This window comes from Calypte anna, chromosome 19, assembly GCF_003957555.1.
Source record: "Calypte anna isolate BGI_N300 chromosome 19, bCalAnn1_v1.p, whole genome shotgun sequence".
Taxonomy (NCBI): Eukaryota; Metazoa; Chordata; class Aves; order Apodiformes; family Trochilidae; genus Calypte; species Calypte anna.
Window position 1 is genome coordinate 346,511 of NC_044264.1, and position 26,700 is coordinate 373,210.

General features: G+C 42.0%; 2 protein-coding genes across 3 annotated transcripts in view; one reads left to right on the top strand and one right to left on the bottom strand.

Annotated features, from left to right (window-relative positions):
* LOC103536544 (protein spinster homolog 3) overlaps window positions 1-1,767 on the bottom strand; it is a 40,402-nt gene extending 38,635 nt beyond the window's left edge. The window contains exon 1 of the mRNA XM_030462167.1: window positions 1,689-1,767. The gene's annotated coding sequence lies outside the window, so the exon portion shown is untranslated. The remainder of the gene's footprint in view (window positions 1-1,688) is intronic.
* Window positions 96-25,991, top strand: UBE2G1 (ubiquitin conjugating enzyme E2 G1). 2 transcript variants are annotated; one of them, XM_030462169.1, is made up of 6 exons: window positions 96-353; window positions 14,936-15,038; window positions 17,648-17,745; window positions 18,785-18,963; window positions 22,535-22,658; window positions 24,770-25,991. In XM_030462169.1, exons 1-5 carry the CDS (start codon window positions 308-310, stop codon window positions 22,619-22,621), a joined length of 513 nt encoding a protein of 170 aa, XP_030318029.1. In that variant the 5' UTR covers window positions 96-307; the 3' UTR covers window positions 22,622-22,658; window positions 24,770-25,991. The 2 variants fall into 2 exon arrangements, with proteins under 2 accessions (XP_030318029.1, XP_030318030.1); XM_030462170.1 differs by lacking the exon at window positions 96-353 and having other exon boundaries at window positions 14,938-15,038; window positions 17,653-17,745.
* Window positions 25,992-26,700: the final 709 nt, after the last annotated feature.

Here is a 26,700-nt window from a genome sequence, read left to right on the forward strand (position 1 = left end):
TGAAATTCCAAGCGGGCGGGGGTAGGAGGAGGTGGCGGCAGTGAGGAGGAGGAGTAGGAGGTGGTGGTGGTGGAAAAGGAGGAGGAGGAGGTGGAGGAGGGCGGCACGGAGCCACGGCCGCGCGCCCCTGCTAGGGACCCTGCGTGCTGTGGCGGCGGCCGGCGCGGAGCCAGAGCCCCGGGGGCGCGCGGTGGGGTGCGGGCGGGCTGAGGGCCACTCGCCGCCGCCTCGAGCGGTCGCAGCACCAGGAACCGCGCCGTCCCCGCCGCCGCCGCTGGGACTCCCTCCCCGGGCAGAGGGGGAGAGAATGACGGAGCTCCAGTCCGCCTTGCTACTGCGGAGACAACTAGCAGGTACCCCGAGCTCGGGGACGGCGGGAGGAGAAGGGAGACGATCCCGCCGCGGCGGGGAGGAGAGGAAGGGAGGCCGGCCGGCCTCTGAGGGGACGGGGCCTGCGGCGGAGGGGGAAGGGGCGCCGGCTCGGGGGAAGGTGTGGGCGGCCGTCGGGGGGTGTGTTGTGAGGGGGCAGGGGAGATTACAGCCCCCCCTCCCCTTCGCAGCTCTCCTGCCCAGCCGGGAGCTGAGGGAACTAGGCCGAGGGGGGGAGGGGGAGCCTGCCTGGCGATCGTTGCCAGGGGAGCCGGGGGGAGGGGTGCTGAGGGCCGTTATAACGGGGGGGAAGCATTTCCTTCGTTGCCCCCGTCCCGTCGGGGAAGTGGGGGTTGGCAGCGTCCCTCCTCGCCTGTCCCCTCCGCCCCGTGCCTGCCTGCCTGCCTCACCGGTCTCTCTTGAGGCCCTGTTTCCCCGGGGCAGGAGGCGGGGTGAAGGGAGCCGGAGCTTTCCTTCCCCGCAGCGTGGAGGATGCGTGCGGGGAAGTCTCGGTGGTGTGAGGGGATGTTTGTCAGGCACTGAAAAGAAGCGGAGGAGGGAGGGTCGGGTTTCCTTCTCCTGGAAACGCTGCTTCAAGGCCCGGGGTGAATCTTGCACACCTTCCTGTGGGGACCGGAGGTGCCTCCGTCCCTCCTCCCGTCCCCGGCTCCCCCCTCACCTCCCGTGCCCTGCGCCGGGGAGGGCGAAGCGGGAGGGGGAAGCCGTTTGCCCCTTTGTTGTCAGAAGTGCCGGGGGCTCTGCAGGCACTGACGGGGGAGGGGGGGGAAAGAGAGAACCGGGCAGCACCGCGATCCGGCGGGGGTGGGGTGGTAGTGGTGACGGGCCCGGCCCTGCGGAGGGCGAGCGGGACTGCCCGCTGTGAGGAGGGGGCTCGGGAGCGCAGGGAGGAGCGAGGAGGGGGGGGGTCTGCCGGGGGCGAGAGGGCGGGACGGGTGCGGGAAAGGAGGAGTTGTGAGGCTGAGCTCAGGGACAGGAAGGGCCGGAGCGCCGGGCCCGGGAAGGCGGCGGAGGGGAACGGGCTGGCAGCTTGGCTCCAGAGTCGCCACTCCTCGTCGTGTACCCCCGCCCCCTCCCTTTGTCCCCGGGCGGGCGGCCGTGAGCGCTGGCGCTGCCTGGGCCGCCGCCGAAGGGACCTGGCCCGGCCCGGCCGCGCATGCGTGGGGCGCACAATGCAGCTCCTCCATGTGTCGATCGCTGCCAGATTTAAAGAGAAACGAACCGGCAGCCGGGCCGTGAGGAGCCCGGGCCGTGAGCAGCCCGCTCCGCGAGCAGCCCGCTCCGCTCCCTCCCCCACTCACACATGGTCACCCGCGCTCTCCGCCTTTTGGGTTTCTGCGGCCGGGATCGAGGCATCCCCTGGAGGAAACGCGCGGGTCTGCTCTGCATCTTGGGCGAAGCTGATTTGCCTTTTTTTTTTTTTTTTTTTTCCTTACGTAAAAAATTGCTTCATAGCCAGATAAGGAAATGTGCGCTAGGTGTACCTAAACTCAAGCAAATACAGCATTGGCTGGAGTTGGCCGAGTTGGCCCGCAAAGGGATGGGGTCACGGAGAGGCACGGGAATTCCTGGAGGACGATTTTAGGCTGAGACTTCAATGGTGCCTTTGAAAGCGTGAGGGTGGAAATCAAGCATTGTTATAGCAGTAAGTAGGTGAAGTTGCATAACCAGGAATAGGAAGCTCGGTGATGTTTGTTGCATCTCTGACACTGTCACCTAGTTTTAGGTAATATCACCTAGTTTTAGGTGCTAAGTTTGAGAAACTTCAACGTAGCTAACTATTAGCACACAATTTTTTCACCTTTTTAAGGTGGCACTTGGAAAAAAAAATCTCGCACATACTGGGCCTGCACTCATCAACATAAACATGCACCTTTTAATGTCTTAGTAATTACTGAAATTGTCACTGGCACTCAGCGAGGTGTCTGCATGTTTGGATATGCTGATAACACTAGGTATGGACTTACTACAGGAGTTCCAGAGCAGATTTGATGCAGAGCTTCTCTTTCCTATAAATGTTACCTCTAGGGAAGCAACAATGTAGAATAGATGCTCTCTAACTTGATAAAAATTAGAGAATTTGGTAACCTAATATAGTGCTTTGGCTGTTTGGAATGTCTCTGTAATTGACTCATTGTGCTCCATGAAAGTTGTTAACATTTAGCTGAAGCCTTTGATAATAATTATTAGCTGTCAGCTTTTGTTGTGATTTTTTTTTTTTTTTATGAGGCCTTAAGACCTTTAGCATGTAAGCACAGGCTGGTTGGATATGTAAGTAGACCTGTAGGCTTAGATTTGGGTGTTAACTTTCATTTACCTTTCTGCTCACTCTTTTCTGAAGGCTCCGTGTGTAGTGTTAAAAACTGGAAAGCTTTTCCAGTTGCCCTATTGCTGCTACTGATTCAACAGTGCAGTCTGAAGCACTGCAACCATTTCCATGTAACCTGCAAGTCTGTTGTGGAGTTTTTGTGTTTTGCCTAATGTCAGTATCATTTCATAGCCTTTTAACCCATCTTAAAATTGAAACAACACTAAGAGTGGTGAGTGTGCATACTTCAGTGTCTGGTGTGGACTTAAGGAAGAGTCTTGAACTCTTCAAAAGTTCTGTCCTGGAGTAAATGACCTAAATGATCACCTGAGCAAAATCTGACCTCAGTTGAAACTATTCTCTGACGCTGTTTTTTCTGATGGCAGGCAACTTGAAGTCACAATGCAGAGACTGAACTTCATGATGTCAGATCTTCCTTCCCTACTGCTGACTGTCTTCTTCCAAGTCTCAGCTGCTCCAATGTGTCCCTTTGTTTACACCCACACTCCTTGTTCTACCTCAAACCAAAAATCAACATTGTGGTATTCTTTTTTCTGGTAGGGCTGATACTTCAGTCCTGCTATGTGCAGCTTTTTTTTTTTTTTATCAAGTGTGGTGAGTCACTGGGTTGTACTTAGTGGCTGGGTTTTGGAGGACAAGGAACAGGCAGTGGACATGAGTTATATGATCTAACCCAGTGTAAGTTGCTCTAAATTGCTCACTTGTTGAATCAGTATTATTCAAGCACAAGAGATCTGAAGCTGTGTGGACTTAGAGCAAGACATCCAGAAGTGGAGGGAGGTTGGCAAGGGGAATCAGAAACCTGGATAATGGTGGAGCTGTTGAGAAATGTAGAAATTCATTAATGGGTGAGACCCTGGATAGCTCTTTGCAATGCCAATAGTAAAAAAACGATGAGAGGAAGGAAGGAAGGAAAGTTAAACTAGTTCTCTAAAGGGCAATCTCTTTTGTCTCCTGTGTGGTTTGGTTCTTCATAAAGGCATTGTGAGGAAAAGAGATGTCTGTGGCATGTAGTACTTCAGGGAGCTGTTTGGGTTCTTGAAGACTGTTAAACTGAAGGTCAGCTGTTAAGTCGTTTTCAGTGAGTCCTAAAACCAAGGGTCTTACTGAAATACAGAATGAAACTTGACAACATAATCCCAGGTTGCTGCAACCAGTCTATGAAGACAAATGTGTATTTTTCCTGGAGCAAGCTGCCTTATATTGTAATTTGAGCAGGTAACTAGTACCAGAGCACTACATATACAGCATGCTTGTCAACTTAAGTGGCATGTTCTGAGTGCTGATAATGCTGTAATAGAAGGGATATTCAATGACAGCCACAAAATACAGCTTCAGCTGTATTCACAAACGTCTGGCTTGACATTTGTGTCCACACCCACCCACCCAAAATACTAAGCAGCTTCATTGCATCTTTGCTAATAAAATATCAAGCTAGATTACCAGGGGATTAGTACAGTAGTTGGTTTTATATTGACGTGTGCTTGCCCCTGCTTAGGCACAAGAACTTTGAGTAGTTTTAATTTGTTTTCACTTTTTTGCTTGAAGTGTTTAAAGGAACTGCTGAATGGGCATCTCTGACTACCAGAGCCAGTTAGAGTGCCAGTCTAACTAGCCTGAGTTGAAGGGAGGTTCTCCCAGGATCTCTGTGAAGCCAAATGACTTTCTTCATAAATCAAGTTAAGTGTAAGTTCTAGCAGCTTCTGAAAGACTCTTAAAATTCAATAAGCATAATCTTACAGATTTTTTTTTGAAGGAGAAAGTCACTTGGTTATGGATTAGTGGTAATGTGAAATAGAAGACATGACCCCTGTCCATTTCCTTGTATGGGTAAGGTGCAGGAAAAACTAAATAAAGTGTTTCTGAACTTTTTTTTTTTTAAAGTCTACAGCAAGCATGTAGACTTGTAGAGCACTAGATTAGCAGAGTTCACCCCAGAGGAAGGTATGGGGAGGATAAACTGTGTTCTCTATACTTGATGCTCTCCCCAAAACTTGGTGCTCTTTTAATTGAGGCAGGAGCCAACTGAGAGTGTAAAGCTACTCTTCCAGTCTCCTGATCTGTCAAGCCTAAGGGTTTTGCAGACTGAGGCATTTCTCTGAATGCTTCTATTTCATCTTTCTGCCAAATCCATGCTGACAAAGAGACTTATTAGAGTAGGCAGACTTGTCTAGTTCATCCAGCAAAATCATGTAGGGAGGATGCAGTTAAATCAGTACCACACAGTGGAACCAGAAGTGCGAGTCCTCTGTAACATAAATATGGATCACTGCTTGTTGGCTGAAGTTGTATTGTGTTGTAAATAGTTTCCAACTTGGAATACAAAAAACCCACACTAGTATGTTTCTTTAACATGAGAAACATGGCATCATTTCAATCTAAAGCATACACAGCTCCTATTTCAAAGTAAAAATGTCTAATTAAAAATGAACTGCGAAACTGCATTAAATACTTAATATGACAGTTCAACAATTTTTATTTTCTTGTGTGGAAAAATCTTGTAGTGTAATGTTGAGAGTGGAATTTCTGGCAGTTATATAGAGTTTACTTGTAAAATATTTAAGTAGTGAATTCTGAGAAAGTTACAAAATTAAGATCACTGAAGAGATCAAAGCTGAGATGACACATTTCTTGGGTGGCTGGTGGTATAAGAAGCCTTTATTTACAGCTTAGTACTGGCTATTTACTGGCTTACAGAAAGCTTATCTACAAAATAATAATTTGAGTGGCACTGATTAGAAGTATTAAGTGGATGCTAGTAGGCCTGTTGTCTTCCTTAGAGGTTTGTGTGACCAGTAGTATTCTGTTTTATCCTGAATAGTTAAAGCTTTAAGGTCCTGCACATGTCAAACTTAACTTCAGAATCACATAAAATGCTATGACCCCCCCTTGCATATATATATATATATTTTTTTTTTTTTAAGGACTCTTATATTTTTAGAAAACCATCAATCTTTGTTGCTCAGGTGTTTTTTAAGGTGTTTAGATACAGCCTGTGTGTAGCACTAACCTTAACACTCTTGCTGTGGAGCAAATAATACTGTTTCTTGAGAGGATGTGTTGACAGAAGCATCAAAGCTTCTTTGTTCATGATGACTTGATGGACAATATCATTGCTAAAACACCTGCCTTTTTCCAGTGACTAGAGTCTGAGTAGTACCAAGCAGCCTCAATTTCTGCTGCACTGCAAATAAGGTAATGGAAATGCCTTGATGCAATCTTCACATGTTAGTTTTTCAAATGCTTCCTTCACAGAAATAAGCTGAATTCTGCCTCTTCAAAGAAAATAGTATTTATGAAAGCAGTCACAAGAGCAAAAATTCAGGCATGTTAGCAGTTCTGGAAAGTGAGGTTTAGCTAAATTACAGAATGAAGGGGCTTAAAGACTTAACCCCTTGTTTGAAGAGGCTGAAGCAGGAACAACCTTCATAAGCTGACCCCTTGATGGGGCACCTCTAGTCACAGCCAGTTGGCTCTGGCTGGGTCAGCTTACAAATCTTCCAGGGAAAGAACCAAATCACCATAAATGATGATTTCTTTCCCTCTCTGCTCCCCTCAAACAAGGTGTTGTAACTTTTATCAGAGTATGAACCTATCTGGATCTGTCAGCAAAGTGAATTTGTTCTGTTAGAGAAAGGTGGAATGAGAGAAAACTGCTGGAGATCTTGTGAAATAAGGAGCGAATAAATTCTTATAATAAAGCAGGAATTCATCTAATGAAAGTATTTTTTTCATAAGATCTTTATTTGGAGATGTTAAGTCACACAAGTCCCACAAAAATGTTTTGCCTTTGGTGACTGATACTGATTTCAACTTCAGTGCTAAGAGAGCTATCTGCTACAGAAATGTAAAATGTAAGAATTTGTTGCTTTGCTGGTTTGTTTTTTTGTTGTGTAGTTTTTTTTTACTTAAGAGAAACTGCTCTGAGATAAATCAAGTAGAGTGAATAGTCCTCAAATAAAACCACACATCATTATAACTGATTCTGCCTTGACTCTTCTGTGTCTTTGATATTTAATCTTTTTTAATGCATGCATTAAAAAGCACATGCATATTCAACTAAGATGTGATTACTCAGTCCCTTTGGTATTGGAACAAGTTGTTTTTCTGAACAGTTTGAAAATAAGTGAATTTTGTTGGTAAAACTCATCTCAAGTAGGCATTCTGGTTAATTGTCTTCTGATGTATTTAATGCAACCTCTGTTTTGATCTAGATGGCTTTGTTTGCCACCTGCAAGGCTGGGGTTGCTGAAAATCTTTAAGATATAGGGGTGCTCTGCAGAAGTAAGCTTCAAGTATTGGTGTAGAATAGGGTAGAAGCATTAAAAAATAGAATAATAAAATAGAGCATTTTGTGCTCAGCATAAAGATTGGGTTCCAGTGGAAGGTGGCTGCTGTTGAGAAAGTGTAAACTAATGAAATACTAAAATGAGTGCAATGTTAGGTGACTGGAGAAAGAGGAGCAGGTGGCTTGTATGAAGGAGGGGGCATCTGACTCTTGAAACTCAGACTGTTTGCTCCTTGTCCCAACATATGGGAAGAGAATCTGGGTAACACTTTACATGCAGGCCTGTGCTATCACAGTGTTGCACCTGCTCCGTGCTTCAGTTTTCAGTGGTGTGAGGATATCTGTCAGGAGATTGGTCTTGGCAAGATCTTTCACTTACCAAATCAGATAGGTCTGAGTTTTAGGCCACCCTGCAAGTGTAAATGTTGGTGTTTGCTTTTCTTTCCTACTCTCGGGTCTGAGGCATATCAGCTGGAACACAGATCAGATATCCATACCTTGTCAGAACACTAAATATAACAATCTAAAGGAAAAGGGGTTCCATAAAGATAACTGCTCTCCTGGGCATGGATGTTAACAGTGCTTGTACAGGTTTAGTAGAATAGTAAAGGCTTCTTGATAGAAACCCTATGTAAAGGCTGTGATAAATGGTGTTTCAGTTCTTAGTTAAGGGAAACCTATTTTTCCTGCAGTCATCACAGTATCTAGCACGTCAAACTGCACTTGGTGCTGAGCTAAAAGATGATGCTGTCAGGAGTGTCTTAGAGAAATCTATTAAAATTCTGAATAACAATGTAGCTCAAACTGGTATGTACAAACTTGTTACTCACATTATAAGCAGGAGAGAAAACAAACTGGAAAAGTGTCCTTGACTTGCACAATGTCTGCATGTGATGAAGAAAGCTTCTCATGATCTCTTCAGATGTTAAGCATCTCCCTGTGGCATAGCCTTGTGATAAAGACTTTCCAGTGGATTTCGTGGAATAGTGTTCTATTCTTAACTACACATCCCAGAGCTCTTGGCTCTATCCAACAGTGCTGTTTCAAGACTGGTTTGTATGTGACTGCTCGAAAGATACTTGAATGGGATTTTTTTTTTTTTTTAGCTTTAGTCTTCTGTTCATTTGCAGACAGCTTTTAAGAAACTAATTAACTATTCATGCTGTCTGTGCTAAACTCAACTACATTAATATGACTTGCACCTTGGATGACACTTGTTCTGCCAAATCTTGCAGTTGTATGCAGTAGACATCTGAAGGTCTGCAGGCACCTTTGTCAGTGAGAGAAATAAGTACATGTAGAGTGGGATTCATGTGACCTGTTCTTGACATCTACTTCAGGACGAGATAATCATGGAATCTCAGGAACTACTTACCCTGATAAGATCTCTATTGAACTGCTGCTGAGGTTGACAGTCTCAAATACAGATGCATGTACTCACCTAATACTTGGCTGACTCTTGAAGAGTGGAAACATGCATTCAACACTGAGGACAAAATGAAGGTGCTGTTTACACTGAGGACAAAATGAAGGTGCTGTTTCTTTTATACCAAGTGTGACAGATGAATGTGGCTTTGTGCTGCAGCTGACTCTTTATGGGCAAACTACTGAATGTTTCCTGCTTAGACACTTGTTTCAGGTGTGACCTTCAGAATGGAGGTTTTCACACTTGTTTTGCTTATCCCTGTTTTTACCTTTGTGATACTATGTCAAAAAGCACTGTTACAACTCAGACCTTATTAGGAAATTTTTTTAACAGACTTGTTTATCCTCCATTTTAATCTGGGTGATCTAACTGTGCTAGATTCTGACATGATGGATACACAGCATGCTTTAAGCAGGGTAGCCAAAGAGAGCCCTTCAGGAAAGAGTTTCTCAATTTCTACTAAAAATTCACAATGAATATTAATTTGAGCATTTACTGTTGAGAATTTTAATTCTGAAAGCATAAATATTTCAAAACTTTGAATTCTACGTTTAAGGATTTTGTATTTCAAGTGTTCTGTGGAAGCTGATCTGGACAGGAAAGTAACTTGAACACAGTTATCTTCAGAATGAAGACTTATGAGCTTAGTAGGTACACAACACATCAGGGGGAGGGTGAAGAGACCTTCCTTTATATAGTAAATGTGGGAGGTTAGAAAAGGACTGGTCTGAGTGTGTGTGTGTACACAGAAGGCTTCTATGTTATGAAGAGTGTTATAGAAAGAAAATATCTCAAAATACACCATCCCTATTCTTGTCTGTCTTTATGACTCTTGGGTAAAATGATGCACTGGAACAGATTATGGGGCTGAGCAAACTGGGTTGCCAGGTCAGGATGGCAGCTGGATGTTTGCAGTCTAATTGAAACTGTATGAGAGAGCTGATCTGGAGACACTGAAGCTGGGATCAATGTCTAGAGGAGCACTGACAGTGTCCATCAGCAGCCACCTCTGTGGGCTACAGGGAACTTCTTAAGAACCAAAGCAGTACCGAAGACCTGGAAGGTTCTACTGAGTGTGTTAAAAGTCAGTTTGTCTTTTTCCAGGCATGCCACAACTCATGAACGTGCAGCTATGCAACATATACAACAGGAAGTTTATTTTTAGCTTATGTCTAGAATAATGTGACACCTTACTAGTAAATGTAAAATTCCAGTCTCTATCTACACAAGTTTCTCTGGTACTGTAATTCCAAGACCCACTGGGAGTTATAATAGTTTCTGCCTCTCCACTTGGGGCTGGTGCTGCTGTCCTCTTGCTTGCAGAGTGGCCCTGTCTAGGAAGTCAATCAGGAGTAAAAACAAAAGCAAGAAACCCCCAACCTTGTCCTCCATCCTTCCAAACACCTGCCTCACAGTGCAAATCTTTGGGAGGCTCCAGAGGTCTGAGTGAGGAGATGGGAAGTGAAGCATTTGTGTGCAGAACTGTTCAGCACTGAGATGACTTCTCTGAGCAGCTCCCCTGTTAATGCTAACTGCATCACCCTCCCCACATTTTCTGAACTGAAGAGAATTAGATTTGTGGAAGTCTAATGCTGCCCTTAGGAACAGGGGGTGACGATGGACAGAGTCCTGGAAATTCATGAGTTGTCAAGCTGAAGTGAAGAGTCCAACCTAGAGCTGCTACTGCTTGGTTGGTAGAGATCTAAGTCAGCTTTGTCTTTATTGCTTCAGTCACACTCCAAAATATTTAGTGTTCTTCTGAGACCAAAATTGTTCTTTCTCAGTTGCTATCTTACTTGTCACTGCCAAAGTGGCTACCAGGAGTGTGTATCTTGTACCATGTTTGGTCTGAACTTTTTGCATGAAGTTGTGGAGCAAGGCAGAGCATGGTGATAGCAGATAATACAGAGACCTGTGGAAATGGGTCTTGCAAGGTCATGTTACTTCATTATTTCAGCCTTTATCTTCTAGAATTGGAGACTTACAGCTGGATATGCAGGCAAAAACGAAAGTGACACCTGTTAAGCAGTAAAAATGTATGGAAGTCGTGGTTTGGGGTATAGAGAAGATTTTAGAATGATGATTTTCAGTCTGTATGGTTGTTAGAAGCTCCTGGACTAGTGCTGAGACTCTCAAAAATCAACCAAGAAAAAATAAGCCTAATGTATTGTAATCTAAGTCTCTGATACCCCCAGCTACTTCTGGGAACTGTGTAAATCAGCCAGATGACTTCTCCAGAAGCCTTTGCTGGGACTTGGGGCTGTCCTGTCTATGGTTTTGTGCTGGGCTCAGTCCACAGGTGGCACAAAACTAAACCACTGGGTAGCTTACTGAAGAGACTGCTAGTCAAAAATGTAGAAGCTTATCTTTTTGAAAACTTTGCTTTGTAAAGCAGCTGAAAATGCTCTGCCCCGTTCATCTGCAGTGGCTGGGGGGGTGAAACATCAGGCTGAACCCTTGAGATGCCCTACATAGTGGCTACATGTAGCCATGGGGCTGTTTCTGCTTAGTCACTTCTGTTGACACCGTTTTGCTTTTGGATTGGTCAAAGTCTCTTGGCTTCCACAGAGCCAGTTCTAAGGGAGTGTGGGAACAGCTTGGTGTCAGCTACACACTGGAACTGGAAGCACAGCTCATGGTACTGTGTTGGCTTGGGTCTAAGGCAGTGGTAACTCAGTTCTGCTTTAGTGAGAGTTAAACTGCTAAAGGAGCAGTGTTTTGTTGGTAGGTGGTGTGGGAGGGGGGGAATGGGGTGGTAAAGTCTATGCTGGATTTAAACAACTCTGGATTATGGGCCTGTAGTCTTCATCACCTCCCAAATCAGGTTTTGGTTCAAGACTGGGATTAAGGGAACTGAATGTCTAATTTATAAGCAGCCACAGGATTCTGTTCCCAGTGTGCTGCTGCTTGGCAGCTGTCCAGGTGTTTGCTACCCTGGCTCAGCTGCTGTGAAGGACTCTACCTGAAACTGCTTCTAGACTGAATGTGAGAAGATTGTATTTTTTTTTCTCTAGCAAGAAAAATTTCTGTTAACATTAAACTATCGAAAATGCAGAAAGTATTGGCAGAAATATAGAGTGTAATATGTAGAGGTAGCAGATAAATTGCACTTAGTTTGGTATGGACATGATGGAAATTTGCTAATGTACTCATTAAAATATACAGCTACCCAAGAAATCTCAAAGGAAAATGTAAGTGAAAAAAATTGTGGAGGGAGACTTTTTTTTTATTGGTGTCTGACTTCTCTGCTTTTCTAGGACCTGTAGCATAGGTCTTCAGCACTGCTTTGGACTTGCACCAAGAGCTTGTTCCCCCTCTCCCTGCCTGGAGGAGGGGATTGAATCATCTGGTTTTTGGAGCATGTTCATTGTCTGTGGGTTTTGTCTGGAGAAGCTCCTGTTCAGGCTGTAAGTAGTTAACTCCTGTAGCTGGTAGGAAATGACAGATGCAGAGAACAGGTGTCTCATTTTCTTGAGTGCAGTGTCAGTGTCAGCAGAGTCTCTGGTTGGTGGGCAGAAGTTGCTCTGCCTAGCAGCAGATTTCTGTGTCTGGGAGCACAGGGGGTGTGTGATCCTTTCTTGCTATGGTGGCATCACAATTTGGGATTTCAGTTGATTTTACTACAATGAGAGTATCAGCTCAGGAAGAGAGAGGGGGTGCTACTAGTTAACTTCTCTGATATACAGCATTGGCTACAGCCAGGGTAAAAAAAACAAAATCAAACAAACCTCAGGCTTCAGTGGTGACAAGTTTTAAGGAGTAGCAGCTCTGAGCTATCTGTGGTAAAGCAGCCAAGGATGCTGTTTTTCATGTCCCAGTGCAAAACTTTCCTGAGATTTCCCTTTTCTGTCTGCCAACCAGCCATTAGTTGATGTTCAGTTTAGCATAAATAATCTGGAAGGAAAAGCTCATTTTAACATGCCTGTGGGAATTTTACATACCTCTAGTGAAGAAGGTGCCTGAGCTTATATCCAGTGTTTTACCTCAAGTTAAAGCATTTGTGCAAGCAGTAGCTACTTCAGTGTTGCTACTGAAAATGAAGGAAAATGAGAACCTTTTACAGGCAGAGCCTGTTGCCACCTCCTGTGAAAACTACCATTGCAACTTGCTGTACAGACAACATCCATTAAGGAAATTTCCATAACTGCTGTAACTGAGGATTTGTTTTTGTCAATGGCTGTCTCTTTCCTACAGCTTTTCTGCATTACAAGAGTTGGTGTCCAGCAATCTTATTCATTCTCACAAGATCTGCAAATATAGTGCTACAAGGCCTTGGCTCTCAGTGGGAAATAAGTATATGAAAAACGTTGCAAAGGAGGATAAAAAGCTATTTGGAGGCTGAGACTGATGCAAAAAAAGACATTTGAAATAGCATGAATCAAGAAACAGAAGAAAAGGTGTATGCTGTACTCAAATTATGTGACACATTTAAATAGAAGCATGGTGAATTTTCCAGATAATTAGGAAACAATAAGGAAGTTAAACGTGAGGAGCTTGAGTGATAGCAGTTTACACTCAACTCTGCATAAACTGCTTTCTCCCTGGGGGATGCAGAAATGGGGGAACTCGTGTTTCTGAGGCTTAAATTCAGGACTGAAACTCTTAAGGTGAGATCCTCAAATCTAATAGTTGCACTCATTCTGTTGACTTCTTTTTATTATGTTTTATTACATAAAACAATTTATTATATTTATTATATATTTATATTATAATTTATTGTTCTTTTTAATATTTTATTACAATGCTAATAAAATATCTGAAAATATGACTATAGTGTCCTGGACAGAGGTGGCTTTTTTGCACAGGCAGTAGACAGGGTTTTTTTTATTATTATTAAATAAAATCCTGCATGAAAAAGCATGTTATAGTAAACTACTGATGTGGTGAAACTTTTAATGTCTGATGCTGGAGAAATCTGTGTAGCAGGGAGGTAGTGAGGGACTGGGGAAGGTCTCACTTCAGGCGAGACATTGCCGTAGTCTCTCTGCACCTTTCACCTAAAATTAAACAGAACTGTTACTCAAGCTCATGCAGCTGTTTCCACAAAGTTTCACAGACGCCAGAGGGTAACAAACTGCTCTGCTTAGTGGAGGTGTGGCCATGCTTCAGCTTTTGGTTTTGGAGCTTGCATCTTGGTTAAATACCCTGTGATACTACCTTTTGTTTCAGGCAATGTCTTAAGAAAACATGATTTGATTCACTACCTAACTCGTTGTCCTGCAACTTGGAGAGTGAAAGCTGATCTCATCAGTTGACTGAAGCCCTGCTGAGTCTTAAGAAAAAAACTTCCAATATATTTCTTGGGATTCTAGCACTGAGTCATCTCTGGGGATAAATTTGACTCTGAATTACCAATAGCCAAACAAAGTCGGTATTCCTGCTGTCTGCCCCTTCAGGATCTTGGTCCTTTGTGTGAGCTGAGCCTTCTTTTCCCTGTATGGATTTAGACCCTTTTGTTTAGGGCTTGAATTGGTTCTTCTTGCACTGTATTGTAAAATAAAATTTAAAAATCCCTAATCTGGAAATTACTGGGTAGTTGAGGGAACAACTTTTTCTCACTGTCCCACAGTCTAAATACCCAAGATCCACCAGGACTCTGTATGGTTAGAAATTGGCTCAGGAATTCAAATTTGGCATCAATATAGCATTTAAATGAGTTTTTGAGTCAAAGCTATTGGTTAAGAGACATTCTCTCTTTTTTTTTTTCCCTGCCACCCTGTGCCCCAAGTTGAATTTCAGGCAGAACTCATTTTGAGGTGTTTATGTTAAAATCTACTTTTTCCTGGAGCAGTCTGAAAACAAACTTGGTGGAGTCTGTGTTTAGGTCTGACTTCTGCATAGCTGTTTCTAGATAAGCCTTCTGTCTGGTAGTAACTATATCAAGTAGCCTATAAACTTAAAAATCCTCTATAGCTTATCTCTAGGTGGGTAAAACTACGAAGCAAAAAAAAAAAAACCTAAACCGAACAACACCCCCCCTCAAGGCTAAACAGCATAACAGCTTATCTTCTGGGCTATCCTCTAGTAGTTCATGATCTCCAAAACCACTGGGCACAAGTCTCAAACCAAAAATTGAGGGGAAAAAAATAATTGAAGGGAACCAGGATATTGGCTTCAAAGAAAAACAGAACATGACTTTGTTCTTCTGTTCACACTTCCTATAGTTAGAGATAGGCTTTAGTTTAATCTGCCTCCTTAGAGTTCTTAAAAAGCAGTTTGTCTTCTTTAATAGTAGAAAATCATCTTTCTGACTTGAACACACACCTGTTGGTAGCCATGTCCCTCAGTTCTGAGTTATTTTGTCCCTTCTGCTCATGATACACTGAGGTAGTTTTGGAGTCAGTCTCTGGATCCGGGCTGCTCTGTGTACTAGGGAGCTCTGATTCCATCAGTAGGTGCCTAATTGCTGAAATTCATGGGGGTTTTTGGTCACATATAGAGGCATAACCAGCAAATGCATATCATAGCCACCCAAAGTCACTCTAAAATTCTTTTTCCTACACAGAGCTCAACAAAAATCCAGTGGAAGGCTTTTCAGCGGGCTTAATAGATGACAATGATCTTTATCGATGGGAAGTCCTTATTATTGGTCCTCCAGATACACTATAGTAAGTACTGATATTTATACAGAAACTTGGATTTGCTAGTTCTAGTTTGGTCTGAGTAGAAGTTAACCTAAATCTTGATACTAAGTTAGGTAATGCTGTTTTGTTGCTAGTAAAATACTTGCAAATAGCTGAATTTTTTATAGAGATGTTCTGAACTGCTTTGCTCCCCTGGGAAATGCAACACTGATCCCTTTGTGTATAAATGAGGGAGAACAGGCTATATATACAGGCTACTTCTGGTTTCTTACACATTTCAGTAAGGTGGGTATAATCCATGATGTGCTGTTACTGCTGTTTAGCTGATAGCACAATTTTAAGCCTTGAAAACCTTCTCATTGGTAATTGTAGGAAAAAATGTTAAAGATGGGGTGCAGTTGGGGAAACTGCAGCAGACTGTAGAATTAGCCTCAAGTCCTGCTGGTCTGAAATGGGAGGACTTCATAGCATGACTTGGAAAAAGGTTTTCTGCCTGGAAGTTTAAAGTGCAGCTCTTGAAGATGAACTCTGTTCTCCTTCACGAAGTGGTAAATTACTGATACAAGAAAGCCTAGTGACACTTAGTTGAGATCAGTTTTGGTTCTAACATGAAGTTGTATACTTCTAAGTACTTAAGCACAGTAATCTAATTGCTTTGCTGCTTCTTAAGCTGACTACATTGTGATTCTCAAGTCTTGCATGAGATGAACTCTCCATCTTCTGTTGACCTCTTTTGAACAGTCTTGTAGTGGCATTATATTATGGCTATTTTATAAATACTGACAATGCAGAAATACTGCTTCTAATTGAACCTCTTCTGTATTAAATTGCAATAGCATTTTTCTCCCACTGCTGAGCTTGTTTTGAGGCTTTTGAAATAAAAAGCTCTCCTCTGTACTCATCCTTAGTTGATGCTTTTCAAGGTAGCATTAGATGGATCCTCCTCTCCTGGTCCATTTTATGATGGCAATAGAACGCAACAGTTTATTTTATGGTGGTTCAGAATTTTCAGACTTTAGTCTGATTCCTGGTTCCACTTTTAGTTTACCTAAGAAGTCTTCTGCAGTGTATGATTTGTGACAGAGACCATTTTGTCAGGAATGTTGCTGAAAATGGCACCAATGTCCTTTAACTGATGGATGTACTTCATTAACTAGTTTCTAATTTGTATCCAGTTAAATTGTTGTGTTTATATGTGTTGATGAGTAGCAGCCAGGTATGTCAGACAGCTACCAGCCTTAGGATCTGCTTCATTAGAAAGGAAAGAACAACTTTTTCACTTTGAAAGAAAGTAGGTAACTGGTTTGGGGCTATCAACAGATCAGCTATTACCTATTATGATTTCTCTTGAGTAGTGTGGATGTTAAAATAACCAGAAACACTGTTCTTACCCTTCTGAGGATCAAAGATTGTTTGGAAGTTGCCTTCTCTGAAACTTGTGGGGAATAAATGCTGTGGGCTCAAATGCTCTCAGCTGCTTTGCTTCAAGAGCCAAGTCATGTAGATCCAGTGTTGTGTTTTTTTGCTTTTTGTTTTTTTTAAAATACTTTCTAGAATTGCACAGCTTTGGTTAGTGGTGGTAAAACATGTTGTTTTCTCAGTAGCCTGTGGGCTTTGGATACTGGCTCCTACTCCTTTACAAAGAGAAGAAAAAAATTGCACTGAACTTTTCTACTCCAGTTCTTTTGTCTGTGGCTACTGAGCTCATCATGCTGCACATCTCATGCCACCTTGTTTGGAGGTTCTGCTCCAGTTTTTGTACTCTCTGCCTTTGCAATTTCCAACTTTGTTACAAAATGCAATTGCAAGAAATGACAGTAATAGGGCATATGTTCCAGTACTTCCACAAGGACAGAATTCCCTCTGTAGGGGATTCCATTTAATATAGACCTTCACATTTTTTTAGAAAGGCATTATTCCTGGGCATTGAAACCTAGTTATTAAAAGAGCAAAACAAAAAACAAACAGCTAACAACACGTTGTTATCTTAGTTAAGTATTGGCCTGTAACTCCACAAAAAATAGGATGTCTCTTGTTTATTACTGTTTCCCAGTTTAGTGGGCAGCTAATGCAGAACATGTCACTATTATGTCAGAGTCCCTTTATCTTTGTGTGGAGAAGTGGAAGTCTTTTCACAAAGTAATGCTGTAGACTTAAATTTAGAGCTTTCTAACTTTTCACTGCTCAAGGCTCACTGCTGCTGCAGGCTGATACCATGAAGTAAGGACTTGGGTGCCTAAAAGAGAATAAAGAGCTATCTGCTTGGCTGTACTTGAGAAAGGGAGTTACTGGCAATAACTTCTTTGCTGTTAATAAATGTACTGGGAGGAAAACTTCAGTTGTAATTCCAGATCATGAATTCCTTGGCCATTTCTTGTTATGGTGTTAGCTTTTTCTCCTCTGGAACATCATCCTTATTCTAAAAAAGACTGTTGGAACTGGCAGTATCTTGTGAAAGGATCTTCTCAATCTAGAAACTCACTGCATTGCATGTGGAAATGATGGTACTGTTAATTACAAACATGATGTTAAGCTGTGTGAGGGGTAAACTTAGAGCTTTTGATACATCAGTAAGTTCCAATCTTCAGCTTAAGCTTACAAGAAACTCTACTAAGATATTTTTGATTCCCCAGTGAAGGTGGTGTTTTCAAGGCTCATCTTACTTTTCCAAAAGACTACCCACTGAGGCCGCCAAAAATGAAATTCATCACAGAAATCTGGCATCCAAATGGTAAGAAATGTCAAAATTTCAGTTTCCTTTTGCAATTAAGAATTAAAATGAAGTGAAGACAAATGGATACATTTCTGTTCCTGTGAAACTCTGATTTACTTTGCCATCTTCACAGAGAAGTAATAATCATGGCAGAGTTCTTAATGGTGTTGCTCTGAGAGACTGTTCCTGAAGTATTTTCAGCAGCTATTGAAAGTAGCTTCTTGAATTCTTGGTAACTGTTCAGGGCTTTATTTTTTTTTCCTTAAGTGCAGAATTCTAGTCTGAGAAAAAACTTGACTTCTGTAGCTGCCTTTTGTTATACTTTCAAATATTCCATTTTAGTATTATTAATTTGGCAGTTCAATATAGAAGGCCCAAGGTTGTCCTCCTCCAGTGAAGCATGAAAGGAAAAAACCAGCATCTTTTAGTCCCCTAAAAAAGCTTCCTCCTGATGTTTTGTTTAGTTCCAGACTGCTGGACAAAGATAGGAAGATTAAAAAAAAAAATGGACAGGGGTTTTTACTGGGAGAAGGAGGGGATGTTCTTTGGTTTCTGAAGTCATTATATTGAAGTTGCAAATGTTGAAAGCTGAGGGGGGGACTAACAGAGTGTTACCATCTGTAGGGACAGGGAGACTGTTCTGGAAATACAGAATACTTGTCAGGCAGTTGCTAATTCCAGCAGCCTAAATCATATTCCAGTATATTGCAGTAATATCGAGCTGATGCTGTGGAAAAAATGTCACTGTCTGGTTTGCTGAACTTAACAGAAAAAGTTTTGGTGGAAGTCTAAGGAAAAGCTGCAACGTGGTGTTGGAATTAAGTTCTGCCTCCCCGTGTGCTCTCTCTGCCACAGGTCCAGGAGTAGTAACAGATTTCTACCCAGCCCTAATCATTACCCACCAATAGTTAATTACTTCTTTTGTGTGTGTGTGTGAAGCATCCTCACCAAAGATCTTTCCAGACTAGCTAGCAAGAAGCCTCCCAGTCCCATACCCATCCTGAGGGAATGCCAGCATGTTGTTCACGCCTGAAATATGCCTTGTTCTATTTTGTAGTTGACAAGAATGGTGATGTCTGCATTTCAATTCTTCATGAGCCTGGAGAAGACAAATATGGCTATGAAAAACCTGAGGAGCGTTGGCTTCCCATTCACACAGTGGAAACTATAATGATTAGTGTTATTTCTATGCTGGCAGATCCCAATGGTGATTCTCCTGCTAATGTTGATGCAGCGGTAAGATTTTTCTTAATCTACCAATTGTCTTCTCTGTGGAAACCTAAATTCAAGTGGAGTTTGGCTTCTGGTTGCACAAACAGGAAAATAACCTCTGGAAGAACCTTGTATGGTCACCTTTTTATGCAGTCATGGTTTGGAAGTGAATTAGTAGTTAGCCCTGGGAAATGTGTTACAGATTGGGAGGGGAAGGTGCTGTCAGTTTTCATAGACAGTGGTTTGATTTCTCCAATGCAATAATCTGTTTATAGTAAATAACTTAATGGTACATTTCAGCTTTTTCAGTCTTAAAAAAATCTGAGGAAGCCAGCTGTATAATCATGTGTGTTGCAGCTACAACTGCCCTTAACTGCAGGAACTGACATATTCTAGAACCTTTTGTTATTAGTATTGTCTTTGAAATCATGTAAACTGTTAATTGCTTTATTTGAATGGAAGGAGAAAATGTGGTGGGGTCCCTCAGTATAATTATGCTGTGACTTTTTACCTCTGCCTCTCCACAGCAGTTTTCCTGGGTGATGGTTTAGGCTTTACAGTGTAGGTCTGTGCTTTAAGAAAGTACTTGAAAGTTTCACAGAGCCCCCAACTCTGGAGGAAGAGCTGTCTCAGATTGGAATGATTGGCTAAGGGGAGAGGAGGGATGGGCTGGTTTTTAGTGGAAGATGAGGGTGAATCTGCAGTAAGGATTCTGTCATCAATGAAATGCAAGTGTTGCATGCAGCAGAGTGTTTCTGGAGCATGACCTGTTCTGTCTGTGTGTATAAACACAGCTATCAGCTCTCTAGAAGAGCTGCATTTATAGCAGAGTAGCAATTAGGCCAATAACTATTTGTGATGGGGAGGAAAACAATTTCTCTGTTCTGGGGAGGCAGCAGGGGAACAAACTTCAGTCCCCATTCACCTGAGATACACCAACATGCTTTCCTTTCAGTAGCTCCAGAATTGCAGCTCAGTGACTAATGCATGCTGTCTTCACACACACACAAAAAAATTAACTGAAGGAGTGAGGAAAAGGGCGAAGGTAATCAGAAGATGCCAACTTTTCTAGAAGCATTCTGACCTGCTCTGTCAGAGTTCAATTTCCTGAAGCTTTTGGTCTGCTGTGCTGTTAGCATTTCCAGAGGTGGTTGAGTTCTGCTGAAAAATCATCATAGGAAGAGTTTTGTATGGAATGAACTTAATGGGCGGAAGCAGAACAATGAAACCAAAAACAAACCCAAAAAGGTGTAGTGAGGAATTCCCTAATTTAACATTATTTTGAGTGCTGGACCTCCCCTTCTTGTGTCATGTTACTGGTGGAAACAAATACCCAGGACATGTGAATGCTTTCTACTGGCAGAACTGAGAGCACTGGAAGGAGCAAGTTATTAATGAAATGCTGGAAGTGCAGTGAGAATTCCTTGGTTTACAAACTCATGTATGTTGAAGGTAGCTGAAGAAAACTTAAGCTTTCAACTACACTAGTCACCTTCCTAGCATCACACCTTTTTAACCTTTCTTTTTTGTGCCACACTCCCTGCCAGCTATTTCTGGACTGTTTTATTCATCTGTTTATTTTGCCTCAGAGAGAGATGTTAGAAAACTATTTTTTTTTAACCTAAACTTCAGGGTAAATATTGAAAATGAGGAAGCACAGGATTTTCATCCCAGCTTGGAAGGACAAAAACTTAAATCCAAATTTGACTGTGAAGACAGTACTGAGGCATCACTTTGGATGCTAGGAACTACTTTTCTGACTGTGCTATTATGTTTTTCAAGTAACTTTTAATGTGCTGCTTGAGCAGCTGAGCATCTCCTGCTGGATTGCAGATTACATCCAGTTCTGGGCTCCCTGGTGCAAGGAGGAGAGGGAACTACTGAAGAGGATACAGCAAAAGGCTATAAAGATGATGAGGGGAATGGAACATCTCTTATGAGGGAAGGCTGAGGGACTTGGGTCTTCTTAGTCTGGAGAAGACTGAGGGGGGTGTCTAATCAGTGCTTATAAATACTTTAGGGGGGTCAGGAGGATGGGGCCAGTGTTCTTTCCAGTTGTACTCAGTGACAGGACAAGAAGATAACAGGCACAAACTTGACCATAGGAAGTTCCATCTAAACATGAGGAGGAATGTTTTCCTTTGAGGGTGGCAAAGCCCTGGAACAGCCTGACCAGAGAGGTGATGGAGTCTTTGTCTCTGGAGACTGAGATGCCATGGATCCTGCCTGGATGCCATCTTGTGCAACCTGCTCTGGCAGGGGGGTTGGACTAGATGATCTCCAGAGGTCCCTTCCAATCCCTAACATTATGTGATCCTCTTCATATTGACCAGAACATACTCATCAGGGTAACAAAAAGCAGCAGCTCTTGTGCCTTATTGTGAGCTGCTATCAAGATGCCTTCTGTTTGATTTAACATATACAAGTTCACTGCAGCAATGGGATTTGTAAGCTACTGAAAGATTCTTTGTCTGCTTTCATTAATTTCTAGTTTGAAGTGAGTCTAGAGGATAATGTGTTGCAGGCAGGTCACAGCATTATAGGAACAGGGAATATACTGGTTTTCTGGAATAATGACCTGTGTGTGTTGGAGTATTGTCACTTGGAGTGGGAGAAAAATAAGGGACAGGAGCCTGAATAGGTCCTGTGAGAAGCAAAAAGAACAGCTCATGACCTAAAATAATGAGGTTTAGAGAGATTGCTGTCGAATTGGAAACTGCTTGCTGTTCAGTTTTCAACATTTTTTTCATAGAAGGGCAAATAGAAAAGGCAGAAAAAAACCCCAAGAATCTGAAACTTGGAGGGCACAAATTCACTGCTTTCTTGGCCTTAAGCCACCTTGTCTAAGCTCTCCTATGTTCCAGTCAAAGGAACCAAATGCTTTCTGTATTAATTGCTGAAAAAGAACAATTAATTAGTAGCTTTATTTGTGCTGTCACTTGAAAGGTAAGACCTGCTGCACTTCCCAGCACACTGACTTGTCTTTTTGTTCAGCACTCTCAAGCTCATTAGGTTGTATCAGTTACCCTGATTTTCTGTCACTCAAATTTGCTACAACCTTCTCTCCAAGTAAGGGGTGAAAAGGTGTTGCCTGCAAGGTTTCTTCAGGTAAAATAATGTTGGTTTGGTTTAACTTCTTTCCCCCACCCCTGCTGTAGGAATATATTTTTTTTATATCGAAACCCCAAGAGCTGTACACCTTATGTCATTCAGTAAGGAATTCTTCATATTTTCCCCCCTTGCCCATACCCAACATGTAAACCTTGGTCACAGCGTGTGATGTTCCTGTGCTTTCAGCTGAGCTTGTCATGAGGCTGCCACACAAAACTTCAAATTGGCTGTGCTTTTTCCTGTGGCTTTTGGTGATCCTGTGCTGGGGACACCCCTGGGTTCAAATTTCCCACTTGCCTGTCTTCCAGAAAGGCTGGGAAGCAGCTTGCATAGAAACCTCAAGCAAGTCTTCAACAATCCTGAAAGTCACACATTTTCAGTGACTAGGTGCTGACTAGATGGCTGTCTGAAAACATCAAGAGTCTTCCTAGAACTTGTACATTGTTATAGGACTGACACCTGAAAGCTGTCTGTTCAATTACAGAAAGAATGGAGAGAAGACAGAAATGGAGAATTTAAAAGAAAAGTTGCCCGCTGTGTAAGAAAAAGCCAAGAAACTGCTTTTGAGTGACACTTATTCAGCAGCTAGTAGCTTCACTTTTTTCAGGGTAAGTATCCTTCTAAAGACAAGATGGTTACCTGAGTTGAGGGTTTCCTAAGTCTTGCTGAAATAATTTTTTTTGTCTGTCAAAAGAACAAACAAGAAAACAACCAACCTTTCTTTTCAGCTGCATGGTCTCAGTGGCACTCTTTGCTTGTGTGTGATACTGAAGACTAAAAATATTTCCAAGTGCAGTAACAGCTCCTTCTATCAAGATTGTGGAACTTCTCTAGTACTCTTGTATTTATGCTGTTCAGAAGTTCATTCTCGTTATTAATAGAGCTGTGGGGTAACTATTTATTAATAGTGCTGTGGGGTTACTAGAGCTGTAGTAGAGGGGAATAATCATTCTTTCATTACTATGAAGAACTCTTGTTTGAATCTTAAAAGCATCCTGCCTTGCTATCTCAGGTTCATTTATGTATATATGGGTTTTATCTTACAGATGTTGTTGGTTTGTTGCACGTAGGTTTTAAAGAAGACTTCACTGAGGTTGTCAGGAACTGTTTGGGAAGGATTGCTTCTGGTATTTGTGGGAATTTTAATAAAGTCTACTTGCATATCAGAAAGGATCAAGTTGAGATATAACCTGTCAAGAATACCAAGAAAGGTGGTATTCTTTTTGGCAGCCTCCCAATTTTTTTTTTTTTACTAGGGAAGGCTTAGGATTAGCTTTGGAAAAACATCTGTATTCTGCTTGGAAACTGAACTGTAGCATGTCTGAGTCTGGACAAGTTTTGACCTGAGAGTGACTGACATTATATTTACACTTAATGCCACCCTGCTAAGAATGAGCTGCTGAATCAAGATACTTAAGTCTAATTTGAACAATCCCATCCTAGTTTTAATGTGACTTTTGTGGGGGTTTTCTTCCACACAATAAGCTCTTGTAGAAAGCACTGTATTAAAATGTAGCCCTTAAATGCCTGGCCTTTGGTCACTTTAGTCTTGCTATGCCAAGAGAAAAACTTCCTCAACTAGCTAATAATTTCCCACTCCTGCTTTTCAAAGCAAACCACAGCTTCGTGTTGAAGCTGCCCTTTCCTAATGGTTGGTTTGGCAAATAAACTACTCTGACCCATTTAGCTGGAGAAGCCCAAAACCATGTGTACAAGTTAGCTTCAGTGCAGGAAACCTTTGGGGGGGAGAGGGGTTGTAGTGTCTGAACAGCTTACTCACTGCTCCTGCTAGTTTTTTCTTCACTAAGGTTGTATAGGAGATTTCTGATTCTTTTGTAAGAATTGTGGGGGTTGGGGGAAGGCTTACCTGTGACAAACTGGTGCTTCAGTCTCTCTTCTCTGCAGAAATGCTTTGATTGAACAGAACTTTCTTCAGTATAAAGCATGAAAATGCTTAATATTGATCAAAAGACTAAGCAAAGGAACAGAATGTCTAACACAAGTGCCTGTAACTAGAGTGTAAGAATTGTTAATGTAGCTGACAGGTTGTTGGTGTTTTTTTCCTGTCTTGGAGAAAGGGAGTAACTGTGAGTAATGCTCCAGCGTGTCCTTACCTAACCTCAGCTCTGTTGCCATGTTAAACTTGGCCATAGTGAAGCAATGCTCATGACAAATATTTAAGTAATTGGCTGTGTTGCTTTTTTGGAAGGCCAAAGCTTTTCTAAGTCCTGGTGACTCCTCCTAAGTAAGTGATGGGCAATGAATTGGATCAGAAGGGGCCACATAGCTGGTTTCAAACAAGCCCAGGCTGACTTGGTAGCTGTGGTGTTACTGCTTTACGAAGCACTGCTGTGCCATTTTGTACTGCTCTTGGCTGCTGAAGCAGCATCCATCATTCACAGTAAGTGATGCACTGGAGTTTCAAGGATACATCTACAAATGTTTAGCCCTGTGTGTGAAAACCCAAACGTTTACACCTGCAACACCAGTAACAGGAGCCTGAAAGTCTGGTAGTTGAGCTTGGATACAGAGTATGCTGAACTAACTCAAGTCTTTGTCAGGTGGTGATTTTGGATTTGTGCATCTTCTGCTTAGAGGTAGGTAAAGTTCTTGAACAAGTAATGATGATTGTTCATGAGCCTGAAACACTATTTAACATCTTTAAAAATAATGGAGGATGATGAGAGGTTTTATTTTAATAACTGTGATTTCTTTGTAGGTCTTCAATTGAAAAACATGGCACTGTTTTTTTCCTGCACTCTACCCACCTATTGCTGGACTTCTGTTGTTACAAGTTGGCAAACACTGGCTGGAACTGGGCTGCAATAAAACATGCCAGTTATCAATGCTGACAAGAGCCTAACAAGTGCCAACATAAGATGATTACGCATTTTGAAATTTAATAAACTGCTTTAACCTTCAGGAAGAATTGTAAAGATGTGTACATAGCACAACATGATCCGGATAATATATATACTGTTCATGTACATCCACAAATACACATTGTACCAAATAATGCTGTCTGTAGTTAGGAATAGAATTCTGTAAATTCTAAAGATTTTAGCAGGTTTTTCTCTCCCTTTCATTGTTTCCTACCAGTTTAAAAAAAACAAAACAAAAACAGCAACTTGTGAGGCATGTCAAACTAAAACCAATTAGCATCAAGTATTTTTTTCTTCCCCCCATTTTAATTTTCCCTTGACCCACTGAGGCTTAATTAAAATCTTGCTTATTAAAGTTTAGTATCTCTTTTTTTCTTTTTTTTTGGTTTTTGGAAATGTGGTCCCTTTTATTTCCCCCATCAGAACTTAAAATTTTCCTAATTAAACCCTGAAAGGATTTGCTATGAATTACTTATCTCTTCTTTTATGATGACCTTTGTAGTCTCAAAGGTGTGGGTTGTGGTTGTTTTTTTTTCCTTTTTGTTTTTTTTTTCCTTCCCACCCCTTTTTTTAAGCCCAATTGCACATACTTCTTGAATTGGGTATAGCAATAAAACTGGCCATAAGCATCCTTGAGCAGCCTGCTGGATTTTTAACTACAAAGGGACCTGAGTGCTTTCATTTGGAAGTTCAGTTGACTAAGTTAGTCCAAGACAGGAATGAGCTGCTTTTTATGGGTGATTTTTCTCTTTGCCTTTTTCATTACCTGTGGGGTGGGGTGTGTGTGGGGAAGGCTTGTATTTTCTCAAGGTTCAGTTCAAGCATGCACATCTGTAGGCTTTCAAATGACTTAACTTCTGGGTTTGGTATCAAAAATAGTTTCCCTCCTTATCCCTTTTCTCTCTCTCTGTGGCCCTTCATATTCTTTGCCTTCTACTTGAGAGTTTTCCTCACCTAATGTACAAAGAAAATTGCGATGTATATTTTCATGTAATTTGATTTTTGGAATTCTGTCACCTTCTGTAGTGAGTTCTTCCAAAATATAATTTTTTCCAATAATAATGTGTCAAACTGGCTGTCTTGAGTATCAAAAGAGGAAGGGTGACTGCAGTTGGAGCACAACATACCTGAACACCTTCAACAACTTAACATCAGCAAACATTTGTTGCATTTGACATACTCTTATTTAAGTCTGAAATAATTAAAAAGCAAAGCACACACCTTTCCTCCTATTGCAACTATCTCTGGCCAGTAAGCAAATACCAACCTTAGAGTACCTGGGAACAAGAATTTTTTCAAGCCTACCTGAAATACCTTTCTACCAAAGAAACTTTATAAAGGAACTTGGAATTACTTGACTGTTTTCTGCTCTGTTACAGGTTTACCACAGCTTTTAACAGGACAGAGTAAGCCACTAATAAATCAAGAGTTCCAATGTTAGAGTCCTCTTATAAGAAGCCTTCAGTCCTCATTTCCTGGCTTTGTTTCAGGTTGCTGTGCACTAGAAGGCAGAGATGGCTGATTTATTGAGTGGTGGGCTGGGGTAGGAGGAGAGGGCAGTTATTAGGGGTAATACAGCCATATGGAACACAAAAGCCATTTAGTAAGTGTAAGGTGACTTAAAAGTGTTCACTTTTGTTTACTTACTCTGACTCTGCAGACATTCAGAATCCACCTGGATGCCCCCCTGAGCAGCCTCCTCTAGGTGACCCTGCTCTGGCAGGGGGCTTGGGCTGGGTGATCTCCAGGGGTCCCTTCCAAGCCCTAA

Coding starts and splice junctions, on each gene's coding strand:
- UBE2G1 (XM_030462169.1), top strand. CDS start 308: ATGACGGAGCTCCAGTCCGCCTTGCTACTGCGGAGACAACTAGCAG. Junction 15,039..17,647: donor GGTCCTCCAGATACACTATA/GTAAGTACTGAT, acceptor TTGATTCCCCAG/TGAAGGTGGTGTTTTCAAGG. Junction 17,746..18,784: donor AGAAATCTGGCATCCAAATG/GTAAGAAATGTC, acceptor TCTATTTTGTAG/TTGACAAGAATGGTGATGTC.